The sequence below is a fragment of the Amblyomma americanum genome, chromosome 7, assembly GCF_052857255.1.
Source record: "Amblyomma americanum isolate KBUSLIRL-KWMA chromosome 7, ASM5285725v1, whole genome shotgun sequence".
In the NCBI taxonomy this organism is placed as follows: domain Eukaryota; kingdom Metazoa; phylum Arthropoda; class Arachnida; order Ixodida; family Ixodidae; genus Amblyomma; species Amblyomma americanum.
The window spans coordinates 27,060,472-27,084,404 of record NC_135503.1 but is presented as its reverse complement, the minus strand read 5'-3'; the positions used below and the strand labels follow the sequence as shown (position 1 = coordinate 27,084,404).

Here is a 23,933-nt window from a genome sequence, read left to right as displayed (position 1 = left end):
TTAAATAAACCATTTGCATGAGCAGGTATTACACAGGAATGTAATCTATGTCCACTTTTAATCTTCCGTGTAATTTACAGCCGCCTCAGGCTTGAGTTTCGGTACCCGTAAGACTCCACTAGCTGCACCTACTATGGGTATGTTCACGTGACGTCACGGGCGCCATTACGCTCTCCAGTGCGTACCTTCAGTAATGCAGGCCGGAGCAAGAGGCGCTAATCCCTTTAAACATGCCGAAGAAAACAAAATGGCGGCCACTGTGCCATCGGCGAATACTCCCTATAGGAAACATCATACGATGCACCCTACCGTTAGTCCTTTGAATATCTCCTGTGTCTGCTACCGGGTTCTCAGTGGTAGCCTCCACCTACGGGATAGTCAGCGTACCACCCAAAGGCACCATAGCCACTGGAGTAGGCACCCATGTCGAGGTAGCCTTCAGCTTGGTTTCCGTAGCCAGTGGCTGAACCCTGCAGGTCGCCCTGAGGAGATGAAGGGGCTGGAGCGTATGCCACCTGCGCCGTAGCCGGCGACCGCTGGAACTGAGCCGGTTCTGGGGCGGGCTCCGCCACCGGCTCATGGTGCGCCTGCCTTTTGACCGGCTGCACCAGGACAGCTCCAGTGTACTGCGGCCCATGTCGGACGGCCAGCACCGGTTGCTGTTGCTCGACAAAAGCCTCCTGGCGTTCTTCATGGTCTTGAAGCTTCGTCACCGGTGCTGTTACCACGAATGGCTGGAGAGGAAAGGATAATAGCACAAATGAGAGACTCGTAAGCTTAACGATAAAAGACTGAGCTCGGACTGCATGCGCTCCACTTTCTTTCCCTTTTACACAAACATTATTGTCTCCTTGAGAAAGTATATGCAGGTTGATGACCTGGGTCAAAATGTTTTTTTTTCTTTTTCGCGACTGAACAACAGATTGAAGCTGAATTACTTTGCCTAAAGGCATCCCGTCGAAAACAGAAAATTTTCTGTTGACACCACAGATTTTTCGTAGTATTTTTAGCCATCAACTTATAGTACCAGAAGGCTTTTTTTTGCAGTTTTGTGCTGATTCTTGCCGCAGTGACAGAAGTACAGAAAAATACAGCGACACTACGTATAAGTTTGTCCTTATGACAAAACGTTTTGTCGTATTTCGGGCATGATTCGGGCGTTTTTTGGTAGCGATAGCTACATTGCGCTAGCATTTCGAGCCTTCAGCGTGGCCCCCCTTGAGCTCCGTGGCACCCATTGAGCTCCGTGGCTGGTCACGTGGTTGGTCATGTGGTGCGAAACCGAGGGGGGGGGGGGGGAGTGGAGAGGGGGAGAGAGTGAATCCATGTCCAGGGACGAATATGAAGAAGGAACGCCCAGCGAAGCGGAGCGGCGAAAGACTGACTTAGCAATTCGACTGAGCAAATTCCACGCGGCCAGCTGTAGCTATCGCGTCACTCCAGGTTTAACCAGAGCTAACCCACAGCCATTTTTTCGAATGGGAAAGATCCAGCAAGGTGGCGAACCAGGTTTGAGAAAATACCTGCAAGCACAAAATTCTCATATTTCTTTCAACGCCTCTAAGTTTTCTCTCGTTGAAATACAATCGAACTTTGTTATAATGAAATTGAAGGGACCCGGCGATTACTTAGATATAGCCGTAGCTTTGTTATAATCAGTCTTGACCGAGCTTCCGAGGGAAATCATCATTCCTTCGTTATATCCATCATTTCGTCATAAAGTGTTTCGTTTTAACGACGTTCGACTGTAGTTACATAAATCGTTGGCACTGTCCTTATTTTATAGCCTCCGATTCATTTGCAAAGTTCCCGAGCTGATTATATATAGATATAGGTAGCAGTACGCTTTGCTTTTCTGGTTGACAAAACGTTTCAAACACAGGAAGAGGATAGCATGACAACTGCGACTCTTTTCATTTTTCAGTTTATGCTCGTCGGCATATCTTAAATTGTTTTCGTGTTTTTTTTTTTCTGTGCAGGGCGCTACTATACACCTGTAGAAGTGTTACAGCATCTCGAGCTGCTGGAGCAGATTAATTTGGAATATGACTCGGTAATTAGCCTTCCCATAAGCGCGACAACTCTCTGTGACCAGGAATAAGACAAGCAGTTTTGTGAAGTCTAATCCTCCTCACAAGGTTTTCATATCTGTCTGGTTTATTAGTTTAGCGCTCTTACTTGAGCACCTTTTCGCTTCGTTATTCGTCTGTGTTAAAGTGAGCGTAAAAGCTCACAACTCTCTACATTTGTTCATTTCTTCCTGAGTAGTGGTAATCGTAACCAAATTAAAACAGCTGTCGGCGCGCCACTGGCCACCAAGAGTACGGCATCATAGTCGCCACTGAACGCATTGCATGTGCATACTTCCACACATATTCATGGCGGTGTTTGTAATCCTGAACTCCAGTTGTGCCTGCCCCTTCTGCTAAAATTAATTTTTTCCTTATCCCAAGGTTAAAACGAAATGACATTTGTCTGCTACTTCCGGCACGGCATGCTTCTTTCATGTTTTATCTCTCTCTCCTGGGCCTTCTCTTTCTGCTGCCCTTTTCTCCAAGTTACGTATACCAGCGGGAATGGACATGTAGTCGATTGCGGATGAGCTAAAAGAATATTCTGCTTTTAAAACAGAATGTTTCACACTACCTTCTCCATGTACGGATTTAGATTTTTCTCGTGATAGCCGCCCCGCCGCGGTGGCTCAGTGGTTAGGGCGCTCGACTACTGATCCGGAGTTCCCGGGTTCGAACCCGACCGCGGCGGCTGCGTATTTATGGAGGAAAAACGCTAAGGCGCCCGTGTGCTGTGCGATGTCAGTGCACGTTAAAGATCCCCAGGTGGTCGAAATTATTCCGGAGCCCTCCACTACTGCACCTATTCTTCCTTTCTTCTTTCACTCCCTCCTTTATCCCTTCCCTTATGGCGTGGTTCAGGTGTCCAGCGATATATGAGACAGATACTGCGCCATTTCCTTTCCCCAGAAAACCAATTATTATTAATTATTATTCGTGATAGCCCTCGTGTGAGATTACGAACGGGACAGTACCTGCATTGACTGCTGCTGTTGCTGCCGCTGCTGGCTCTCCTCAGCAAGCAGCGGATCGAAGTAGAGCAGCGGAGGCAACGCCCTCGCACAGCCTAGGGTCGCCAGGGACAGCAGGGAAGCCATGGCCAGGTGCTGAGGAAGTAGGAATGGAGGCACTGCACACATAGCTGACAAACTGTCGCGGATTTATGAACGTCATGCCAATGATCATGATCCGAAAAGTAGGCTCTCAAAAGGAAATAAATAAAGGAAAAATAACTAAAGAAGGAAAGAATGGCAGCAGGAAAGAAAAGAAGGAATACAGGAAGAAGAAAGGAAAGAAAGGAAGGAAGACAAAGAAGAAAGGAAAGAAGAAAACGAAGAGGGAAAGAATTGAAGAAGGAAGGAAGGAAAGGAAGAAAGAGAAGGGAGGAAAGAAAGAAAGAAAGGAATAAAGAAGGAAGGAAGGAAGGAAGGAAGGAAGGAAGGAAGGAAGGAAGGAAGGAAGGAAGGAAGGAAGGAAGGAAGGAAGGAAGGAAGGAAGGAAGGAAGGAAGGAAGGAAGGAAGGAAGGAAGGAAGGAAGGAAGGAAGGAAAGAAAGAAAGAAAGAAAGAAAGAAGGAAGGAAAGGAAGAAAGAATTAAATGAAGGAAGAAAAATAACAACATTAAGCAATATCTGCAAGAAGGCCAGTAACTCGACGGTTTCTTCCCGGAGTTAAAGGCCCGATTTATGGAAAGAACAACACGCTTCGTGAGGCTGGAGGCTGACAAAAGTATCTAACATGCGTCATCGACACCTTGCCGCGATTTCTAAAGGCTGGGCAGCAAGTATACCACGTTCGCACTGCAGCAGTCAACCGCCGCTCATACATGACGGTGCTGTTCAATAGCATGTTTCGTCTAGACTCCGCACCGAATTTCGCTCTAAGAAAGCCAACGGCGGACGTTGGTGGTCAAGGTGACCGCCCCGTCCGCTAAGCGAACGTGCACGCCAAGGCATCCATTGTGCACCGCGTTCAACGTTTGGCGCAATACTTCTCGAAAGGAGAGTCCTCGAGCCGAGATCTCCGCGAGTCTCTGCGCTTTCTTTGGGTACGGCTCGTCGCCGAACAAAACGGGACTCGCTTAGAGGCGTCACCCTCTTCTTCGCCGCGGGAGGAAGTTGTCTGTCTGCGCAATCCAAGCGCGCTCGCCTATACTACATGGTATAGGCTCGAGCGACGAAGACTTTGTGAGTGGGCGCTGCTTGCGACGATGACTGCGCGAAGACGCTCGAAAATGGTTTCCAGCGAGTTTCGAAAAGACGATGGCGATGGCCGCGCGGAATTGTTTTCGGTCCCGCAGGGCTTTCTTCACGAAGGTCCGAGTCACCTTTTGTTCGAGACCGTACGCGCTTTTCGCGACGTAGAACATTGCTCAAGGTTCGCTGGCTAACCCGTGTACCTACGCCTCCTTCGCATCCTTTAAGGCCGTTGTCATTGAGTCAAAGTCGCGAGCTGAACGCTCCGTGTCCCAAGAACGCCTTTCTTCTCGTTCGATTCTCCGTGTTCGCAGTATTCTGGAGGCGTACTCGTGCCCACGTGCGACGCCTTTCGGCAACGGCTGCTTGTCCTACCGACGCTTATACTTTGGCTTTGTTTGGTCAGTCCCGATGTTGAAAGCTCCTCTCCTTTCTCCTCTTTCAATTGTCTCCACTCTTCTCCAGTGTATAAATTTTCTTTGTGCTAGCGCGTCCTCAATGAGTTGCGGCGGCGACAGAGAGAAAGCTCTCCTGGCATTCGGGGCTTTGTCTCTAAGCTTTCCCTATTCACAATGCGAGTTGTGGCCACCTATTCATGCAAGTTATCGATGGAGCTGTCTAAATACTGTACTTCACTTTCCAGGTTCGTTCGCATCATATTTGCAACAGAAGGCGCAGATGTGCGAATTAGACTCAGGTCCATCAATGCCATTAAAGCAATTTAATTTTTGAAATATAAATGAATGAAAATTGAGAAATTGAATATAGTTACTCAGTCCATTTGAAAACACAGAGAAAGTTGGATCCTTGTCGGTTGCATATTACTGTGTAGTACTCTTTCAGAGGCGAAGTAAAATGAATGTTGCAGTCAAAGCCCACCGGGCTGAAACATGCTTATTTGAGCTCGTTGATAACGTAATGGCGCATTACCAAAACCGCTCGATCTACGGATACCCACGACATAATTTAAAGCCGTTCAATACTATCAATGGCAACTTATTTATTTACTCAGTAAACGCAGCCAGTCTTGACAGCAATCTGGAAGCTATCCAACGAGGCCCAAATGATTTCTCACCTCAGAGTCTTTCAACTGTATTACCATGTTGGGTGTCAGCGCCTTTGCACTTCAATGCAAAAAAAAATTGAGCTGTGCTTTACGCGGTGTATAGCTTCCTATGGTACAGATAGCAGTGGTAGTGGCTGATGAACAAAAATGCCGCAATAAAAGAAGAAAATTTCGCACTGAGAACAAAGGCATCTTTACTTTCCACGTTGTCTCTAAACATCACAAGAGCACAAATTTGTGAGCCCGGTTATACGACCTATCTTAAGTCAAACATTACATAACTGCTCGTTGTAATGCTGTTAGAACACTTTAAATTGGTTTCCGTCTAGCGCATGCTAATGAAAGTTATCAACTTTTATTTACTGCGAGAAAGCCTTTAATGTAATAACGACACGCAACTGGGATGCTTTGCAGTGGGTAACAGCCTTTCGGTGCACATGGTGACAATGCAAACAAATGTTCGTCCTCTAACAGAAAGTACGTGGCAGCAGCTCTTACAAGTGACACCACCGGAAGAACAAACGTTTTGTATATCCTGATGTGAGCGACAGTCTGCCTCGTATAGTGGGCCCTTGTACACGCCTTCCACTTTTTCTTCATGCATATTATATCCCAACAGCTTCCTCAGTCGCAACTACTCAGGGCACGTGGACGTTCCCTCTTGTCTAACAACCGCCCGAATAAAGCACAACGCAATGTCATAACAGCGGTCAGTTCAGCAAGCGCGAGTAGCTGTTGTCGTTCAAAATCTGTGATATATTTTGCAGCTGTTTGCAGCGGTTTGCAGCGGTTTGCAGCGGTTTGCAGACGTTTTCAGCGGTTAGAGTAGACCGCTTCGTGAGGCAGACAGGCATTTTGCCTTACTTCTTGCTTTGCAACCACACCTGTGCACGTACCTGACCACTCGTCGTTCTCTGAGCCATTCTTGGAGTCCTGGAGTGAGGCTTGCCGTTTCTGCTCGCCAACGGTCGTCTGCGTAAGCATCCCCATCGCGTGGCATGGCTTCTTATATACGAACCAGGTCGCCCGCGACATCGTGCGGCAGACACGTGTCTGCCTCCCGTTCAGGTTCTTCACTCCCATTGGAGACCTTTACGAGAAGTCACAGTAATCGCTAGAAAGCCTTTTTTTTTTTACACTTTCTTTTTCTCCAACTCTCTCTCACCAAGAGCCTATACGACATCTCGTGCAACTGTTACCTTTCACTCTGTGCCGCTTTGTCTTCTCTTTCTTCTTCCATGATCTATCGGCGTCAAGGAAGGAGCCCTTGAAAAGACCAAGGCTCCCGGAGGTACCAGTCGGTGTCTATCCAGCTCAGCCCAGCGCTACTCGCGTTGCTCAAGCGCGTCGTTTTCACGCGTGGCGCTCACTCCGTTGCGTTGGCAGCACCAGGGGCCGTGAAGTGTTTCGCACGACATTCCTTCCTTGGTTCGAGAGACTCCGTAACAGTGCCCAAATTTAGAAGCCGCGCTAGCTGGTCCGAAACGGGGCGAGCGCCTTTGTTTCCCCCCTTTTTTTTTTTCGCCGCTCATTCTTCTCTTTTGGAGACTGGCCCCGAGAAGAGAAAGCGTTTCGAGACTGACTGCCATCAGGGAAGCGGCGCTCAAAAAAAAGAAAGAAAAAAGCGGAAGTGCTTGCTTCACTTTCGCATGCTGAGAGCATGTGTTCGATTATGAGATACTTCAGGTGTAATAGTCAAGGTGGGCATTTAGAGTGTCATTTGTCATGTGCTGCTGAGTTAAGGGACTAAGTAATTTTAAGAACGAAGTCGATACAGCTGTGTCTCGCTCACTACAGCAATTTAGCTTCGAACGGCATTGTTCTCAAGTGAACAGTTTGAAGACCATTCTGTGGAAACTACTAACCCGTTATACCAAACTTACGGAACCACCTTTGTGAGCATAGGTTCTAACCAAGGGTTCTAACTGCTCATGGGCCAATACACGTTTTGCACTGTGTTGTTGCTAACTTGCTCGCTGTAACAAAAGTTTTTTAAGCTTTTATTAAAACTTCTGATATGGTTGTGGGTGATCAGAGGCCCCCAAACTAGACTGCAGGAGGACGCGAAGGATGCAAATTGAAATCAGGCACTCCTGTTGAAATACGCCTTCGCCGTGGTAGGCGAAGCAGCAGAAGTGTGCGCATTTTATTACTGATTTCCATGAAATCCAGTAGATACGGCAAAACGTTCAGGAACAGTTCGACGAATGGTTCACGAAACTTGACTACAGAAACAAGAAAAAGCATGGAGTTTATATGTAGACGTGTATTTACGACCCGCACATTTAAAAGGGCACGCTGTTTCTATAATTATCATCATCATCATCATCATCATCATCATTTATTTTACAACCTTAAGAGACCCTATCGCTACATTAGGGCGGGGCGAGGAGGGGGGGGGGGGGGGGCAAAATTATCACCCTGGCAGCAAAAGAAAGCACTAGACAGACGTTTGACCGGGAAGTCTTTATGTTTGATAAAGCGATCGTTAAGTGAGAGTGCATGCTTTCGGCAGAAACAAGAGAGAAATATAAAAGAGCGCAATTCTGCGCCGCCCGGCTCCGCGTTCGCATTGAGCGTTAAGGCGCAGTCCTTTCGAGCGTGCGGGTCGTCGAGAGCGCTAACGTCGGGCCTCTTTCGATCATCCGGATGTCGCCCTTCCTCTGGAAGAGGAAGTAGCACCGGAGGCCTACGCGGGGTCAGTGGCTTTCGAGCGTTTTCGCCGCGTCGCCGAGTAGATTAGGCACGAACTCTGACCCCCATGACTCGCGCGTTCCGACATCGAAAGCAGGAAGATGAGGGGGCGCGTTGGGAACGTTTTCCTCGAAGGAGCTTCATTGATCTCCCAGGAGGTAGGAATAGAGGGGGGGGGGGATTAATGGCCTCACTGTTAACCTCATGCGCAAGGCTCGGAGGTGCCTCCGTTGCTTTGGGTAATTGTCTGTAGGAAGCTTCCGCTTCCGGTGAGTTTTAAATGGATTACACGATAGGAAGCGTCCTGTTAATCCAACGATGGCTTCAAGGCTCGTTGTTTATATGGCACGTGCTATCAGCAGCACCAGGTTTATAAGCCGCGTGGGTTGCACAATCAGAATTATATATATATATATATATATATATATATATATATATATATATATATATATATATATATATATATATATATATATATATATATATATATATATATATATATATATATATATATATATATATATATAAACGATATTTATTGCCTCAGGGCACCAAGGGGCGAAGGTGTGATGAAGGATGAAGTAATGATTTAAGTAACTGAAAAAGGTTAGCTGATTTTATGAAGTCCAGTAGAGAGCGATGGTACGGTCCCTGCATCCAGGCAATATATGAAGCAGGGTTACTAGGTGAAAGTCCCGCTACCTTCAGGTGCCGGATCCCTGTAGGCTTGAGAGCCAAGAATTCAAATATGTTATTGAAGAATTGCCAGCGATAACTTAACGTACTTGGATAGCTGATTACAGAGAGAGACGCATAAAGCTTTTTCTTCAATAGAAAACCTAGGGTGTCATTTAATCATGTATAGGGGATAATGAGGGCCTCCTTGTGCGCCCTTGAAGCCGGGTTACATAGGTCGTTTTTTTTTCTTTTTTTTCGATCATGTTCGTGTGGCAGAAAACATAGAGGTGGCCCGACGCCCGGGTGCAGATACAAGGAGCGAAGAAGCGGCGGCGCGCCTCCCGTATTCCTGGATGCGAAAGCGAATGTACTGAAGTGGTAAATACCACTGAGCACGGAGGTATTTAACAGCAGCGACGCTGACGCTGCTGTTAAAATCACGAAACTGTTCATTTCGGCAACACTGTACTAATTTTAGCACGCACGCATATGTATCTATAAGGATTTGTGTTCTTGAATGCATGAAGACGCGTTCCTTGGGATACCCGCTCAGCCGCGGTTACCAGAGGCGCGGTTTTCTTCGGCACCTTCGCTTCAGGGAGAAGACGCATGCATTTCGATCCAAGATTGGGTCATGTTCTCACAAAAAAAAAGTGTCATTTCGTATTTGATGAAGCATTTGTTTTCACGATAATAACATTTCCGCACAAAAATCATTGCGTAGCTCGTCGCGCATGGCGGCCATGTTGGCAGCGGGCTTACCGCGCTGTTGTTATTGCGCCGTTATTGTTATTGCAAAAAATTTGTACCAGAGACCAATTTTGCACCGGGGCCGGTGGTGGTCCTTCCTCAGGGTTGGGAAACCCCACTTAAAATTAATTCTAATTCAAATTCTATTTCAATTCTACTTTTTGTGTGTGACACAACGACGGTGACGACGTGACGACGAGACAACGAGAGTGACGACGGTCGACGCCGGTTGTTTCCGCCGACGAGGCTTCTATGCTGTTGCACAAAAGTCCATGCTCGCTTGCGCATTCAGATCACAAATTAGTTGTTAAGTGCTTTGCGCTGGCCATGCAAACTACCTCATCTGATTTGCAGGCCTAATGCCACAGTCTGCGCGTAAATTCGGTCCTTTCTGAAGCTCTCGGTATTCGCAAGCCTCTTCTGTGTATAGTATCAGCACAGAGTCTAGGGAAGCTGCAAAATAAACCCCACTGCATAATAGCATAGCAGTAGTGCACAGACTTGAGGGAAGGGCACCAAGTGACCGCATTTTTTTTCCTTGCGCAACGTACAGTCTTTGTCAAAAGTCTTGAGGTCAAAGGCTTTTCGATTCATCATAATAACAGAGCCATTACACTATTAAAGAGTGAGAGACCTTGAAATGCTAACAGAAGGTTACTTCTTGCAGTATAGAGAAGCTTCCTGTTTGACTTGTGTTTTGAATGATCTGCTACATGAAGCATTCTAGGGACACTTATTTCGCTGGAGCTAAACGCTGTGGCCTTAAGACTTTTGACCAAGACTGTAGCTGGCCGCGTTTTTCTACTAGCAGCTAATGCACGGCATGAATTGGTTGAGCCACGTTATGGCACAACTCCACAGGGTTCCCTGCCCTTCAAGCATAAAACCCTTTATGCTCCCGTTCTCAGTAAGCTGGAGCGAACATCGTTCAGGAACCACGGTGAATCTGAGGGCGAGCATGATGTCAAACCTGAAGCCAAGTCATCATCAACCTGTTTACGGCCACTGAAGGCCAAAGGCCTCTCCCACGTTTTTCCAATTAACCCTGTCCTGTGCCAGCTGCGGCCACCCTATCACCGCTAACTTGTTAATTCCATCCGTCCACCTAGCCTTCCGTAGCCCCCTGCTACGCTTCCCTTCCCTTGGAAACCAGCCCGTCACTCTAACGGAAAGCCAAATGTGAAGAATATTTTCGAAACTTTCAAATCGGTTGATAAGCAGCTTGGCGCACACCTGAGAAACCGGGGCGCTGCGAGCGGAATCGCGCAGTGCGGTTCTTCAAAGGTTCCGCAACCATGGCAATGATCGGGCTTCCGACGGCAGCGCGCGTTTTGTGTGTTATAGCAGTTAGATTTATTCAAAAGCTGCGGTGCCGGCCAGTGTAGATGTGACTCCAATGTCAAGGCAGCGTTTGTGCTTGCCCCTGCTTGGGGCTAAACAACGAACACCCGTGGAGTATCTATAAAAAGATTGGCTGGCGGTTTTGGCATTGCTAACCACAAAACATTCTGCGAAAGCAGATTTTTACAGGTGGACACCAACGCCATGTACCTAAAAGCGCCTTTCCTTTCCTGACTTGCGCACAGATGGAAGGTGCTGAAGACGACGACGTGCGCTGCACGGCTAGAGCGTGTGTTGCATTTTAACACGAGGAGCGATCGGCTGCGGTGACAGCTTAGTGCTCTCGAGCAGTGGCCAGCGAAGCTGACTTTTCGCGCCTCCGCGGGTTCGAAATCCATTAGCAGGCATTATTTTATTTATTCAGGTTGGCCAAGGTGACTCTCATTCAAAGCCTCTTTTATTTCCCGCCATTTCTCGCATCACGTGACTAACTTCAGTGGCTTCACCACGCACCGCCATTTTCCAGGTTGGGAGCCCAATAGTGCTTTCGAACTAAACAGGAAAAAAAAATTAATTGTGGGATTTCACATCACGCTGGCTATGAGGGACGTCGTGGCTGAGGCCTCCGGAAAATTTGCACCACACGATGTTCTGTAATGTGAGCTGACGTCGTACAGCCCATGGGCGTTTTTGTATTCCGCCTGCATTGAAACACAGCCGCCACGGTCGAGATCGAACTCGGGGCATTGGGCTCAGCAGCCGAATACCGAATACCCTGAGACACCACGGGTGTTTATAAAAATGGAGAATGAAGGCGTCGGAACGGGGTGGCCCGTGGCACGCGCTCTGGCGCCCGAGAGGCACCGCGGATGGTGTGGTTGTGCTTGACCGGGACGAGGTGTTCAGTTTGACTCAGGACGCAGTAAATATCCAGACCTGTATCGTTGACTCGTGAGCGCGTGAGTCTGTATACATTGTTCAGCGGGAGTGCATTGTGGTGCATTGCGGCGTGGCGTGGCGTGACATGGATGACACCCACTTAACGAAAACGGTTACCACAATCTATAGAATATAACCCATGCTAAGCAGTGCTACGCCGGTACTGCAAAGCACTTAGTAATGCTTTCATCTATGCTCTCGAAGACGAGAGAGACTGCATTTGTTTTAATGCTGGCGTCGGACTGATTAGCGTAATAAACGCAGCTGGACAAAATTCCACCTTAAAAATAGTGGCACTTTCAGCGTAATACTCCGTACCATTGCCATACACCGTCAAACGAAACATGCCACGTGCAAGACTAAAAACTGATGCAAACAAACTTAGTGTTCCCGATAGGGACCTACGGTCAACGGAAAGCGTGAGAACCAAGAAGCGTCCACGACAATGATTAATGACCAACACGAAAAACACATTCTAAATTGCGTTGCATAAGGAATACGAGTCTTTATTCTAATGACATCGCAAAGGAACATCAAAATTTCAGTTCATCGTGTCCATAGTTTACATTCACAAGCAAGCGTGTCAGCGATGAAGCTGAACGCAAGTCTTTTATATGATTTGATACAAAATAAGAATACACGACCAGTTCATTCAACAAAAGAAAATATATGGCTAAACTGAGAGGGTAACAAAAACTGACAAATAAATGCGCGTATGATTACTTCTGCTTAAAGGCTGCCATCAATAAACGTTTTCATCAACACCCCCAGCCTGCGAAACAGCCTTAGGATATATTCACGGCTTTATTTTTTTTCGTGCTAATAGTATTTTAATCATAATGTGGTCTCTTTCGTTTTTACACCTTCGAGTAATAGGGAAAATCGCGTTTTATGATATTGTTGTTGTCTCACGAGTGCGACTAAAAAACTGCGCCGAGTTATTCAACATCTGCTTTCTATACTACAAATTGTTTTGTTCGTAATTGTTAGTAAATGTGTCTCAAGTGGGAGTTCATTCCACTTTTTTTCGCCTTATCCTACCCGGATCATTTCTGATAACGACATACCGAGGAGATAAAGACAAACGGGAACGCTTAAGGAAACGGAGAGGAGGTGCAGGCGCCCAGTGGAGTGCACTGGGTCAGGTTGAGGGGAGGGTCGCCGTCGGAGCCGCCCACTTTGCTTCGGTAGTCGTAGTTGGTCTGAATGAGGCCGTCAACGAACGTCAAACCGGTGACGAACGAGTACTGCGCATGCACGCCATACTCCGTCGCCTGCTTCTCCAGGGTGTGGTTCTTCTGGTTCAGCTTCTGCATCAATTTCTGCCCCAATCAAAAATGGAGGAGAGGGCGATCTTGGAGAGATTTCAGTGCAACACAGCGTTCGTTGCTCGTGGGGCAAAAAATAAAGATAAAAATAACTGGGTAAACAATTCACAGGGACACCCAGTTACGTTAGACGCTGGCAGCGCGGTAGAATTACAAGTGTTGACGCCTTTACCGCAAGTGACATCGTCTCTAGTCTCCGGTCAAGGGAAATTATCCGCTCTGGTGACGTCACTCTCCTACAGCCATTGGGAATGGTTCGGTCTGGTGACGTCACTCTCCTCCAGCCAATGGGCGAATTTTATGACCGACGACACATTTTGGCCTCATGGCGCTTCTAATGGTATCGCATCAAAAAGTATGAAGACGACACCGAACAAGAAAACGAAGGTTAAATTTAAGCTTTATCTTTTTTTTTCAGAGGCAACGGCAGCATTGGGGCTGCAAACCAAAGAACACGACGGATAATTTTCTAACACGCTCACAATTTCTCTCGTTAACATTCATCGGAGCGCAGAAATGGACTACAAAGAAACGCTGCGCAGATTTCTCAGAATCTTCGCAGTTGAAGAAAATGTGGTCCTGGTAAAAGCCAAAACAAATTTGCTTTTCGTCGCAGTAAAAGCAGATAAGAACAGTTAAGTCAATTTTTTGTACCTTAGCTTAAAGCGGCTCTTCCTCCAATCTAACTCCACGCAGTAACTTGTGCGAATCAGAGTCAAAAATCCCACTTATTTTAAATTTTGAAAAGCTTCTGATTTTTTGCAATTTCGCAGTCATTATAGAGAAAACTGAGGCTGCGCGAACTGTTATCTACAGTGTGCACATGTGGGACTAAGTTCCCTGAAAGTTTGTCGGATCTGAAAAGCAGCTAGCTTCGGTAAATTATAAATGTTGTCTACTAACAGTATGTTATTAACGTTCTCATCAGCTCTATGATTGGTTTCTAACTTGCCAGAGGTGCACCATAAATCTGTAGATTGTCTGTAGACTGTGTATAGTATTTCTATTTCCTGTAAACTATTCTCTAGCATTTGTCTATAGACATTCTATAGACATCATAAACAAAAGTCTATGGACGGTCTATAGACTGCCCAAAGAAATTTTTCTAAGAGTTTTTTTGGCCCAAGAAATATGCAGGCACGAATAGCGTCACGTGAATTCTTCTAGAAGGCAGCAGAAATAGATGAGAGCAAGCGACCGCTTACTTTGCCTCGCGTATTCGATAAAACGGCAACTTTTAATAACGCAGACACGGTTTCAGTGGCAGGGAGTTTCCTCACCTCGGGCATCAGCGGCTCGTACTCAATGGAACCGGTAAGAACGTCGGTGTGTATGCGCGGGTAGTCGATTGCTTGCTTGATATCCTTCTTCTCCCAAAGCACTCTGATTGCCACCTGAAGAAGCGATATTATGAAATCGTTTAAAGACAACATTGCCGGGAAGATGACCTGTCGGCCTACAGTAGCATTGAAAGGTGTCCCTATAGACGGCACTACGAGCATGACGAGAAAAGCTTAAAGCTCTCCAGAATGTGCAGCGACCATCAGTAAGACTTACAACATGAAAGAGGTGGTAGGAGCTGCCTTCACAAACCAGTGGAAGCCGATTGGTGGCAGTAATGCATCTAACGGCCGTTCCAGTAGAGCTTGCGGTATCCTGCATCACGGCGCATTCACTCGCTACAGAGCTCAAGTCGCACTGCGCTCGCCCCTGCCGCATTGTTGTAGGTTATGTTTGTCACCTGAAGCTAAGAAATCATTGCCTCGACTGGCGCTACCGAGCTATCGCAGGTGTTGCAGGTCAAACTCAGCACGACTGTACGTACAAAATGCAATAGCAGCTAAGTTCTAACTCGTCGCGCTCTGAAATATTAAGCCAACTGAGGCTTGCCGCTTGGTTGAAACACACAGATAGGTCGATAGGAGGCTTGCTTTCCAATGATCCAGTTTTACCACAAGTTTTACAAACACGAATAAATATTCGTTCGTAATAAACAACAAAAATTGTTTCTCTTGGCGCATGTCACGCGCTCACTTTCTGTTCCCTTTTCTTACCAACGTATCGAGGTCTCCAAATTATTAATGTCGCAAGAAGCGAACCAAATCGCTCTATTTTGTGTGGGAAATCTCCGGTTCTATGTGCAGTGGAACACGCGTATAACGTTGTAATATAAAATGTCGCTTTTCACTCCGAAAGCGGGTTAGTTGTCGTACGTGATCCCAAATATCTCCTCACTAAATTGCTGAGCATTCTCTTCTATTCGGACGACTGAGACACTGCTTTGTAATAAAGACAGGCTAGCTTCGGCAGAAGGCAAATAGCGGTGCACGGCTGGAGGCAATATATCGAACTGTGCTGAGCTAAGGGACAGGCTAGAGCGGACGTTTCCGCATGAGAGAGATATATGAGCAGCAGGCGCCTCACGGAACCTTCGCTAGGCCTATGATTCTCGTCCGATTGCCCCATAATGCCGCGCCGTGGTAGACTGACTGATGACGGGTCTCTTGAAACTAAGTATCGCCCCCCCCCCCCCCCCACCCCCTTTCAAAGAAGCGGCGTCGTGGCCCGCTTTTCTCGCAGCGGACCACCCCAGAGAGTGACCCGAGTCCCGGACGAAACAAAAATTGTTATTCCCTCGTGAACAATAAATACGCTGCTATATCGCGCAGTTTTCCTTCGGGGCCAAATACAGTGTCCTGAACCAAAAGCTATGCAGCTTTGGTTTTTGGTGAAAACCACATCGTGTGTTTTCTTCCTAAAGCATCAGGTAGATTCCTAGTGCTTCGTAAGGAAGAGTGCCTCGGTAGCGATCAAACTTTTGAAGATAATTTAACACCCTGACTAATATAAGTGCTACATTATTTCTGGTTATAGCAGAGAGCAACATGACATTTAGTCACTAACTCGTGATGCTAAAGGTATTTGGGCTTTGAAACTTCTAGGCGACAGGAGACGGAAGGTCAATGATATTTGCTCAACAATTTTAGCGGTTCCACTTCAACATCAGTACATTACATATTTGCCGTAAAAAACGGCTAGAAGCGAAATAGATATCGCTGTTTTAATGCGCTCCTTGCGATGTTGAAGCGCGAACATAATACTGAAGTAGTATCAAACGGTGGAAGGAGAGCATCAGTAGTTAGGGCACCTGTGGAGTAGAGATCCATTGCCTGTTTCAAAAACTTGCATAAACGCTGTCACTGGCGTAATTGTGGCGGAAGGTGAAAAAGACCATTCCCGACCGTGACAGAAATTATTAGAGTCCAAGTTTCGTGCCTACTTTTTGGGCACAGAGTATTGAAACTTCATAGAATAAAGTCGTCCTAACCCAACTTCCAGCCACTGTTAGCGACTTTCCTGAGGGGTCGATCAGGTTTAGCTGGTAGAGCTTCCTATCGGCAGATGCCTCGAGTTACGGACCGCTAGAGTAAACAGATCCTACTTACCTTCATACAATAAAACTCCGGTTGCAACTTAGGTTACATAAGGAGTTTCAAATCCAAAACCATATTCGTAACAGTGATTCTCAGAACAGCCCCCGTTCCCTCCCTTGCACAGACCTGCTTTCGGTAGTTATAATACCGAATGTAAATAGCACCAAGGCCACCTTTTAGCGTACACTCTAAACAGAAAGGAGCAAAAAAGGAGTAAGTTGTAAGGACAACGCAGCGAGCCATGGAAAGAAAAATGATAGGTGTAATGTTAAGAGACCCGAAGCAGGCAGAGTGGGTGAGGGAACAAACGCGAGTTAATGACATTCTAGTGGAAATTAAAAGGAAGAAATGGGCTTAATGGAGTGGATTCCAACAGAAGGCAAGCGTAGCAGGGGGCGGCAGGAGGTTAGGTGGGCGGATGAGATTAAGAAGTTTGCAGGCAACGGGTGGATGCAGCTGGCAAAGCACAGGGTTAATTGGAGAGACATGGGCGATGCCTTTTTCCAACAGTGGGTGTAGTATGCTGATGATGATAATGATGATGAATCTGTTCTCTAGTGCTCTCCTTTTTGAGAGGAAGTGCACTAGAGGGCACTTTACTCACGTTTTACTCCCATAAAGACGCGCTCGTGTTTAGAGTGTAAACAATTGGTTGAGAATGTGGTCTGAAAAAATCACCTCGTTTACATAAACTAACGCCTTTCTGTTCAAATCGCGAGGTCAGACTAACCTGGGCCAAGCTGGTGGGAATGCGCAAGCCACCGGCGCCGGCGAGTGCGAGGAGTGATTTTCTGGGCCCCAGCACCAGCGTCGGAGACAAGGAGGTGAGGGGCCGCTTGAAGGGCGCCATGCTGTTGGCGCGGCTCGCGTCACTCTCGGACACGATGTTTACACTGCCGCCGCCCATGACTCGCGTGGCCACCTCCAGGTCGCTGAAGTCGCCCAGCGCGTTGTTGAACAGCACACCCGTTTGCTTGGACATGCGTAGGCTGCCGAACCTGCGCGCGCGAGTGTTTATTTGTCAGCTCATCCAGTTAGTATCCTTAAAGTTAGAATAAACAACTATCTTCCGTCCCCTATTCCGTCCCGTCGACAAGCTTGCATTTGTTTGAAATTAACTTTTTTGCTATTGTCAAAAATTTTTTCACTGGTTTTCTATGGCAGTATTAACTGCTCGATCGATGCGAGCCGTGAAATGACTTTACAAGAAAGATTTTTCGACGCATTGGGAGAATGGATCATTCATTACCTTCAATATTTCCCAAAAAGTGCCATACAATATTTCAATATTCAGAATTTTTTGCCCAAGAATGTTGGACATGGCAGATACGTAGGAAGTTGACGAAAAGAGAACGGCATGCCTACCGTGCGTCAACTGGCGATGAAAGATGGCATATCTCACGCAGTGAGGCAAGAGCGTTTACCAATTCGTCAAATGGGAAGGGCCGAGAAATATCTTTTTAAAGGCCGTGTAGTGAGGCTGTGTTCCATCCGTGGAAGTTCAACTTTCAGAAAGGTTAAGACAATAATTAATCTCACCCTGAAGTGTTTGGAACACTGGGGATGCACACCGAAGCAGACATGCATGGTCCACATGCAAACATTTTGGGCTGCATACTTTTGAAACAGGCTGTACATACAGCGTTACGTGTAGGAGTAAAACACATGCTAAACAACAAGGGGATACGTACAATTCCATAGATTTGAATAATTACTGTGGCAGTAGCGTGAAACTCACTAGAACCTCGTTATAACGAAACGCTTTATAACAAAAAAATGGATATAACGACGAAATGATGACTCCCCTTGGAAGTTCGGTCAACACGGGCTATAACGAAGTTACGGCTATAATGGGACCCTTCAACTTCGTTATAATGAGGTTCAACCGTAGTTGTCTTAGGGGCCGCATCTAAATGAGAAAGTTGCCTGACCACGCCATGCCACTGTTACAGTAGCAACGGTGCAGCGAAGAAGTCAGAGAACAAAGCCCAGCTGCACACATGTAGCACATGTTGCGATATTTCTCAGGCCAACACCCGTGTAGATGGAGTGGTGTCGCACACGTATTCGTTAACTGCAGCTTCTCCTTGGCATCTGTAAGTACAAAACTAGAGAGAATGGAAGCGATCAACGCGTTGCTGCGCGCCCTTTCACACACTGTGATGACGGGCGCATCTAACTGAGATTTTTTGTTGCTAGAGGTGCGGGGTAAAATAGCAGAACGCACTATTTTTTCACGGCTCTTCACTGTTATAAAACATGCAGACGCAATAACTAGCAAACTATGAAAAACTACTCTGAGCGGTTTGACCTGTGGAAAATAAATTCAGCGCAGGTGTAACTAACGAAACCCCGCATTCGGTTACCTGCATGTAGTTTCTTTTTTAATTTCGTAATCCCGACGTTTCAGAATTTATCACGTTTATAAGCAGGTGCTTTAGAGGCCGACATTTCATTCAATCAATTTGTTCAAGGCCATCAATAGAAGCAAAACAAAAGAATCCAGTACACATCATACAAACATAACAGGCTGTCGCATTGTGCAGGGCGTGTCAGAAGTTCCTAGGTCATGAGGTCGTATTTTAAAACCCTGTAGCGAAGAGTTTACGACATCCTCAAAGTCAAAGTCAAACAGTTTATTCAGACAACGCATGGTACAGTTGCCTAGAGCGTCGACCAAGAGACAAATGGATGCCTAAGAATGAGTCTGCGCCCTTCTTGCTCCCATTCGAGAGCACGAGACAGTCAGCGCATAAAATAAACACAAAACGAGATGGAAATACAGAACGGTTGGTGAACATTGAAACTGCGGTATTTCATATTGAACATTTATGTACAATTGGACAAATACTCTGAGAAACAACACAATAAAAACGGAAATAGTGGTTATGCCTGCAGTGACAACAGATGCATAGTGATGCTATTTTTGAAAGCTTTCAATGACTTACTTTCCTGGATAATGTTTACAGCAGGATGGTGATCGTTTAAAAAACTGGAAATTCTGTAGTTAAGTTTCTGGGTGGGGTTTCTGGGTGGGTGCATCCTCTAACCTCAACATCTCTGTATGGTGTAGGAGAAGATCATTTCACCTTTGAGATCCTTGGAAGCTTAATAGTCGTCTTAAGCGCCAGAATATACTGCTCAAAAGCATACCTTGTGGCTTGGAGATTTTGTATGCCCCCCGTACATCACGTGACCACCCGTTTTAGCCTCATCTTCATTTCGACATGGCTCTTCGCGAAGATTCTTCTGAAAACGTACGGGCCGTGCAGCGTGCTGGAGATGATGAGGACATCCCCAGCCGGCGAGTAGAGGATCAGGTTGCTTGTGCCTTTGTCGGAGAACCCGGCAGGGCCATGCAGGTATTCCTCGGGTCTCCTCGTTCTGTCCGGCAGGATCGAGTTGAGGATATCTCGCGCGTAGTGCTGGGACAGCATGTCCTGCAGGGACTGCCGATGCGCCAACAAAGACGCAGCGCCGACACGAGTTCTACTTCAAGACATGTTATAGAAGCGGAAATCATTGGTGATCTAGTGGTGGTCACAGGCCATGTAGTAGGCATTCTTTTAACGTTTGCTGGATGTCGAACCACCGCGACGGCAGCGCCATCTGCTGCCCCGTTAGGAATTATTGATAATTTATTTAAAGCTTTCGTAATAGGGATGGACCTCGGACGAAAAGCGACGAACATGCAGCTTGCAAGCTAGCCCTGTCCCTTTGTTGTGCCCTTTGTTGCCATAGTGCATATCTTAGAAAATGAAGGGCAGTACGCACCCGGTTGAGCCTAGGAGAAACACAGACGGTGGTAACGTTCATTGTTTTCTGATGAGACCCAGAAACTGAAGTCAGTTAGCAGCACGGGATGAGAAATTTCGAAGAGTATACGCCGAGTTCCGGCAGCATTTACAACTTTTGAGTAATCTGAGGTGACATGTCACAGAATAAACCCCATAGCTGTTGAGTCCAGGGTCGTGCGATTGAATCCCCATCGCGTTTCGCATTTCGATGAATGCGAAACTATAAAAAGCGATCGAACTAACCTTAGCGGCTTAGCGCATCTATCATCGTGAGCTGATTGGAATTAGCCGCCGGAAGGTTTGGAGTGATATAGAAGACTGCGGAAACATCGCGTTGTAAGTGACGTCACGTGATGTGCCTGTCATGACCACGAACCACGTGTCGCATTGATTTCCATCTATTTAGAAGATGCTAACTTCTCTCGCGTCCTGATGCTCTCCTCCCCTCGCTCTGAAGTAACTTAATTGCTTCAGTACCTCAGTGCCTCAACGCTGCAAAATGCACCTCGTGTGCGGTGCAGTGTCAGTGCACGTCAAAAAAAATCCAATATACAACGTCACTCATGACCCACCTATAGCTTCGGGACATCAGATCCCACAAGCCGCACACACCGTGCAAGCGTACAAAGATGCTTCCTTCCCGTACCTTCCTAATGTCGACGTAATCGTCGTCTCCGAGCGAGGAGCGCTTGGCGAGCGCGTACTTGAATGACTCGGCCATGTAGTGCATGTTTGCCAGCGTGAGCGCGTAGCGGTTCTTGAGAGCCGGGTCGTCGCGCAGCCGCTTGGCGTTCATCACGCCCAGGATGTGGGAGAGCACGGCGCCCGACGTCGGTGGGGGAGCCGTGAACACCACCAGCTCACGCTCGGGACTGCCGCTGATGGTGGTGCGTAGCGCGTCCTTCCACACCGGCTGGTAGTCGTCCAGGTCGGCCGCCGTCACCAGGGAAGAGGTGCCATACGTGGAGGATTTACCTGCTGCTGGCGCAACGCGCGTCGCAAGGCAGAAACCATGCGGCATAAATATCGGCTTCCGTATTGTAGACGGAAAGAAAGAGAAAAATTGCGGAATATAAACGCACGTTTTCACCGGTGCTTTTGCGCCGGTTTTATACTTTCTGACTATTACAATCATAAATTACTACTCACATTATACCACAAGAGCAATACAACAGTCCCAACCTAATTTATGATGTCTTAGATGCCGTATTATCAATGAAAATCTTCATTCCCTCCTATGAGAAGTCCTGTCAAGTGTGCACTGTTTTCTTTCATATGTTTCTCTGTAATACTGCCATGGATTTTGCCTGGACTATTTAATTGCTTTTTTTTGCAGTATTATTTTCAATTATTTTCATTGTTAACCTTTTTGGTTGTTTCACTGTGTGCTGACTCGTGTCATGCTGCCAGCTGTTGTCAAATATGGGGGCAGTCGCCCCGTCAAGCTGCTCTTCGTCGCAGCTTTTCGCGGCTGCTCCTTTTCCTTGTACCGAGGGGAAATAAACTCATTATTATTATTATTATTATTATTATTATTATTATTATTATTATTATTATTATTATTATTATTATTATTATTATTATTATTATTATTATTATTAATAATAATAATATTAATATTATTATTATTATTATTATTATTATTATTATTATTATTATTATTATTATTATTATTATTATTATTATTATTATTATTATTATTATTATTATTATTATTATTATTATTAGGCACTTAAGACTACTGACTTCCTGTGAATGGGAAAGCGTGTACACGGGGTGTTCGGCTGCGGTGATGGCGTATACTACTCTAATGCAGTGGCCAGCGAATGTGATCTGTTCGCGCCGCCCGAATGGAAATTAATGAAGATTGGTTTGGTTTCTGGGGGTTTAACGTCCCAAAGCAACTCAGGCTATGATAGAAGGACGCCGTAGTGGATGGCTCCGGTAATTTCGACCACCTGGGGTTCTTTAACCTGCACTGACATCGGACAGTACACGGGCCTCTAGCATTTCGGCTCCATCGATATTCGACCACCGCGGCCGGGATCGAACCCGCGTCTTTCGGGTCAGCAGCTGAGCGCCATAACCACTGAGCCACCGCGGCGGCAGAAATTGATGAAGACGACGATGCCCAAACCCAGCGCGAGAGACTGGCAGTTTACAGCGTGTGGTGTTGTGCTGCGATGAGGGCGCAGTTATTTAATGATTAAAGCGTCCAGTGAAGCTGATTTGTTCGCTCCGGCCTGGGTTCGAAACCCACTTCGGAAATAAGTTTTTTTCTTTCTTTCCTGGTAATTTAGGCACTGTCGATGAGGTCATGAGTTCGTGTGGGCTTTGGGTACGTTTCTCGTGGACGGGACGCCGGATTTTGTAACTGATGAGCCGTATAATTCTTTCGCATTAAAAAAACATATCTTCCAGCTCCAGTCGGGCGCTCAAGCCATGTTTCTACAAAAGCACTTCTCGCCAAGCGCACGCCATAGACGCGCTGCCATTTGTCGCAACAACTAAGACAAATATTACTGTCGCTGCTAATCCGTCTTGTAATGGACGTTCTGGTTTAGCGGCGGCTGTACGATTCGGTGGATTTGTTCCGATGGCGGAAGGAGCCAGCTCCCTCAGGATGTATACAGTGGAAGTTTTGAGGAATGTGCAACGAGACGGTGCGCGATGATAGCGCTCTTAAAATAAGGCACTCGCGTATCGTGTGTGCACCTGACAGGTATCACCCTTAGTAAAGGCAGAAAGGGAATTCGGGCAGCCCCTGTATACTATAGACTATAGTTAAGTCTACGAGGGTAGGAGATAATTAGGGTTTGGGTTCAGTCGCCGCGTAATTTAGCGCTTTCTTCACGCGTGAAGCCTGGAGAGGGAGGTGACACAGTGGCAGTATGTATAATAGCTGTTTTTTAGAAAGCTGCCTCTTTTTTTTCTGGCACGTCAAAAAACGCGTCCTCAATGCTCGTCACTTACAGGGCTTCTGGAAGCTGCACCAATGGGTGAAAGTGTCGAAGGCGCAGTGAAACTTAATGAAGAAAAGTATTCTGAGCATATTCTATTACCGCCTTAGGGCCGCAATGTATTCCATATTCCTCTCGGTTTTCTTCATCTCTTGTGCCCACCTGGATGATATCGATGGGAAACAAGAGGTCGGCCGTGCATGTTGCTCGAATTAGATACAAAAGTTCTTATCCGCTATATTACTCGTTTTTTCGGTGCGAGGCGAGAACCCAGAGGGGTTGCACACTAACGTGCAGTCCACTCTTACACGTCCCTGCAGAGTCTACCACGCCAACCACACGCTAACCAGGTTTAACACATGATTTGCCCGCATACTCTGTTTACCTACTTTAAAACGCTACCATTTTTTTTTAACGCGATAGAATTGAAAGCCCCATCGGGAATAAAAAGTGTCGTCGGAATCTAAATTTGCTGATTGGCTGGAGGGAAAATACGTCACCAGCCTGGAGTAATGCCATTGGTTGGAGGGACGCGACGTCACCAGACAGGAGCGTTCCCATTGGATGGAGGGAAGGAATGTGACTACGGTAAAGTTGTCACTTCCGGTAAAGGAGTAAGCAGCTGCTAAGTTACTGCATTGCCAACACACAATGGAATAAGGTGGAGCTGTGATTTTGCT

The 23,933-nt window shown here is 46.6% G+C and overlaps 1 protein-coding gene across 1 annotated transcript in view; it reads right to left on the bottom strand.

Annotated features, from left to right (window-relative positions):
- LOC144097025 (glutathione hydrolase 1 proenzyme-like) overlaps window positions 1-23,933 on the bottom strand; it is a 37,604-nt gene continuing 13,671 nt past the window's right edge. The window contains exons 7-12 of the mRNA XM_077629817.1: window positions 20,940-21,271; window positions 19,758-19,945; window positions 17,227-17,494; window positions 4,165-4,170; window positions 3,047-3,178; window positions 1-734 (exon numbers count right to left, since the gene is read on the bottom strand). Of these exons, the coding sequence (XP_077485943.1) occupies window positions 351-734; window positions 3,047-3,178; window positions 4,165-4,170; window positions 17,227-17,494; window positions 19,758-19,945; window positions 20,940-21,271 (1,310 nt within the window). The 3' untranslated portion in view covers window positions 1-350. The remainder of the gene's footprint in view (window positions 735-3,046; window positions 3,179-4,164; window positions 4,171-17,226; window positions 17,495-19,757; window positions 19,946-20,939; window positions 21,272-23,933) is intronic.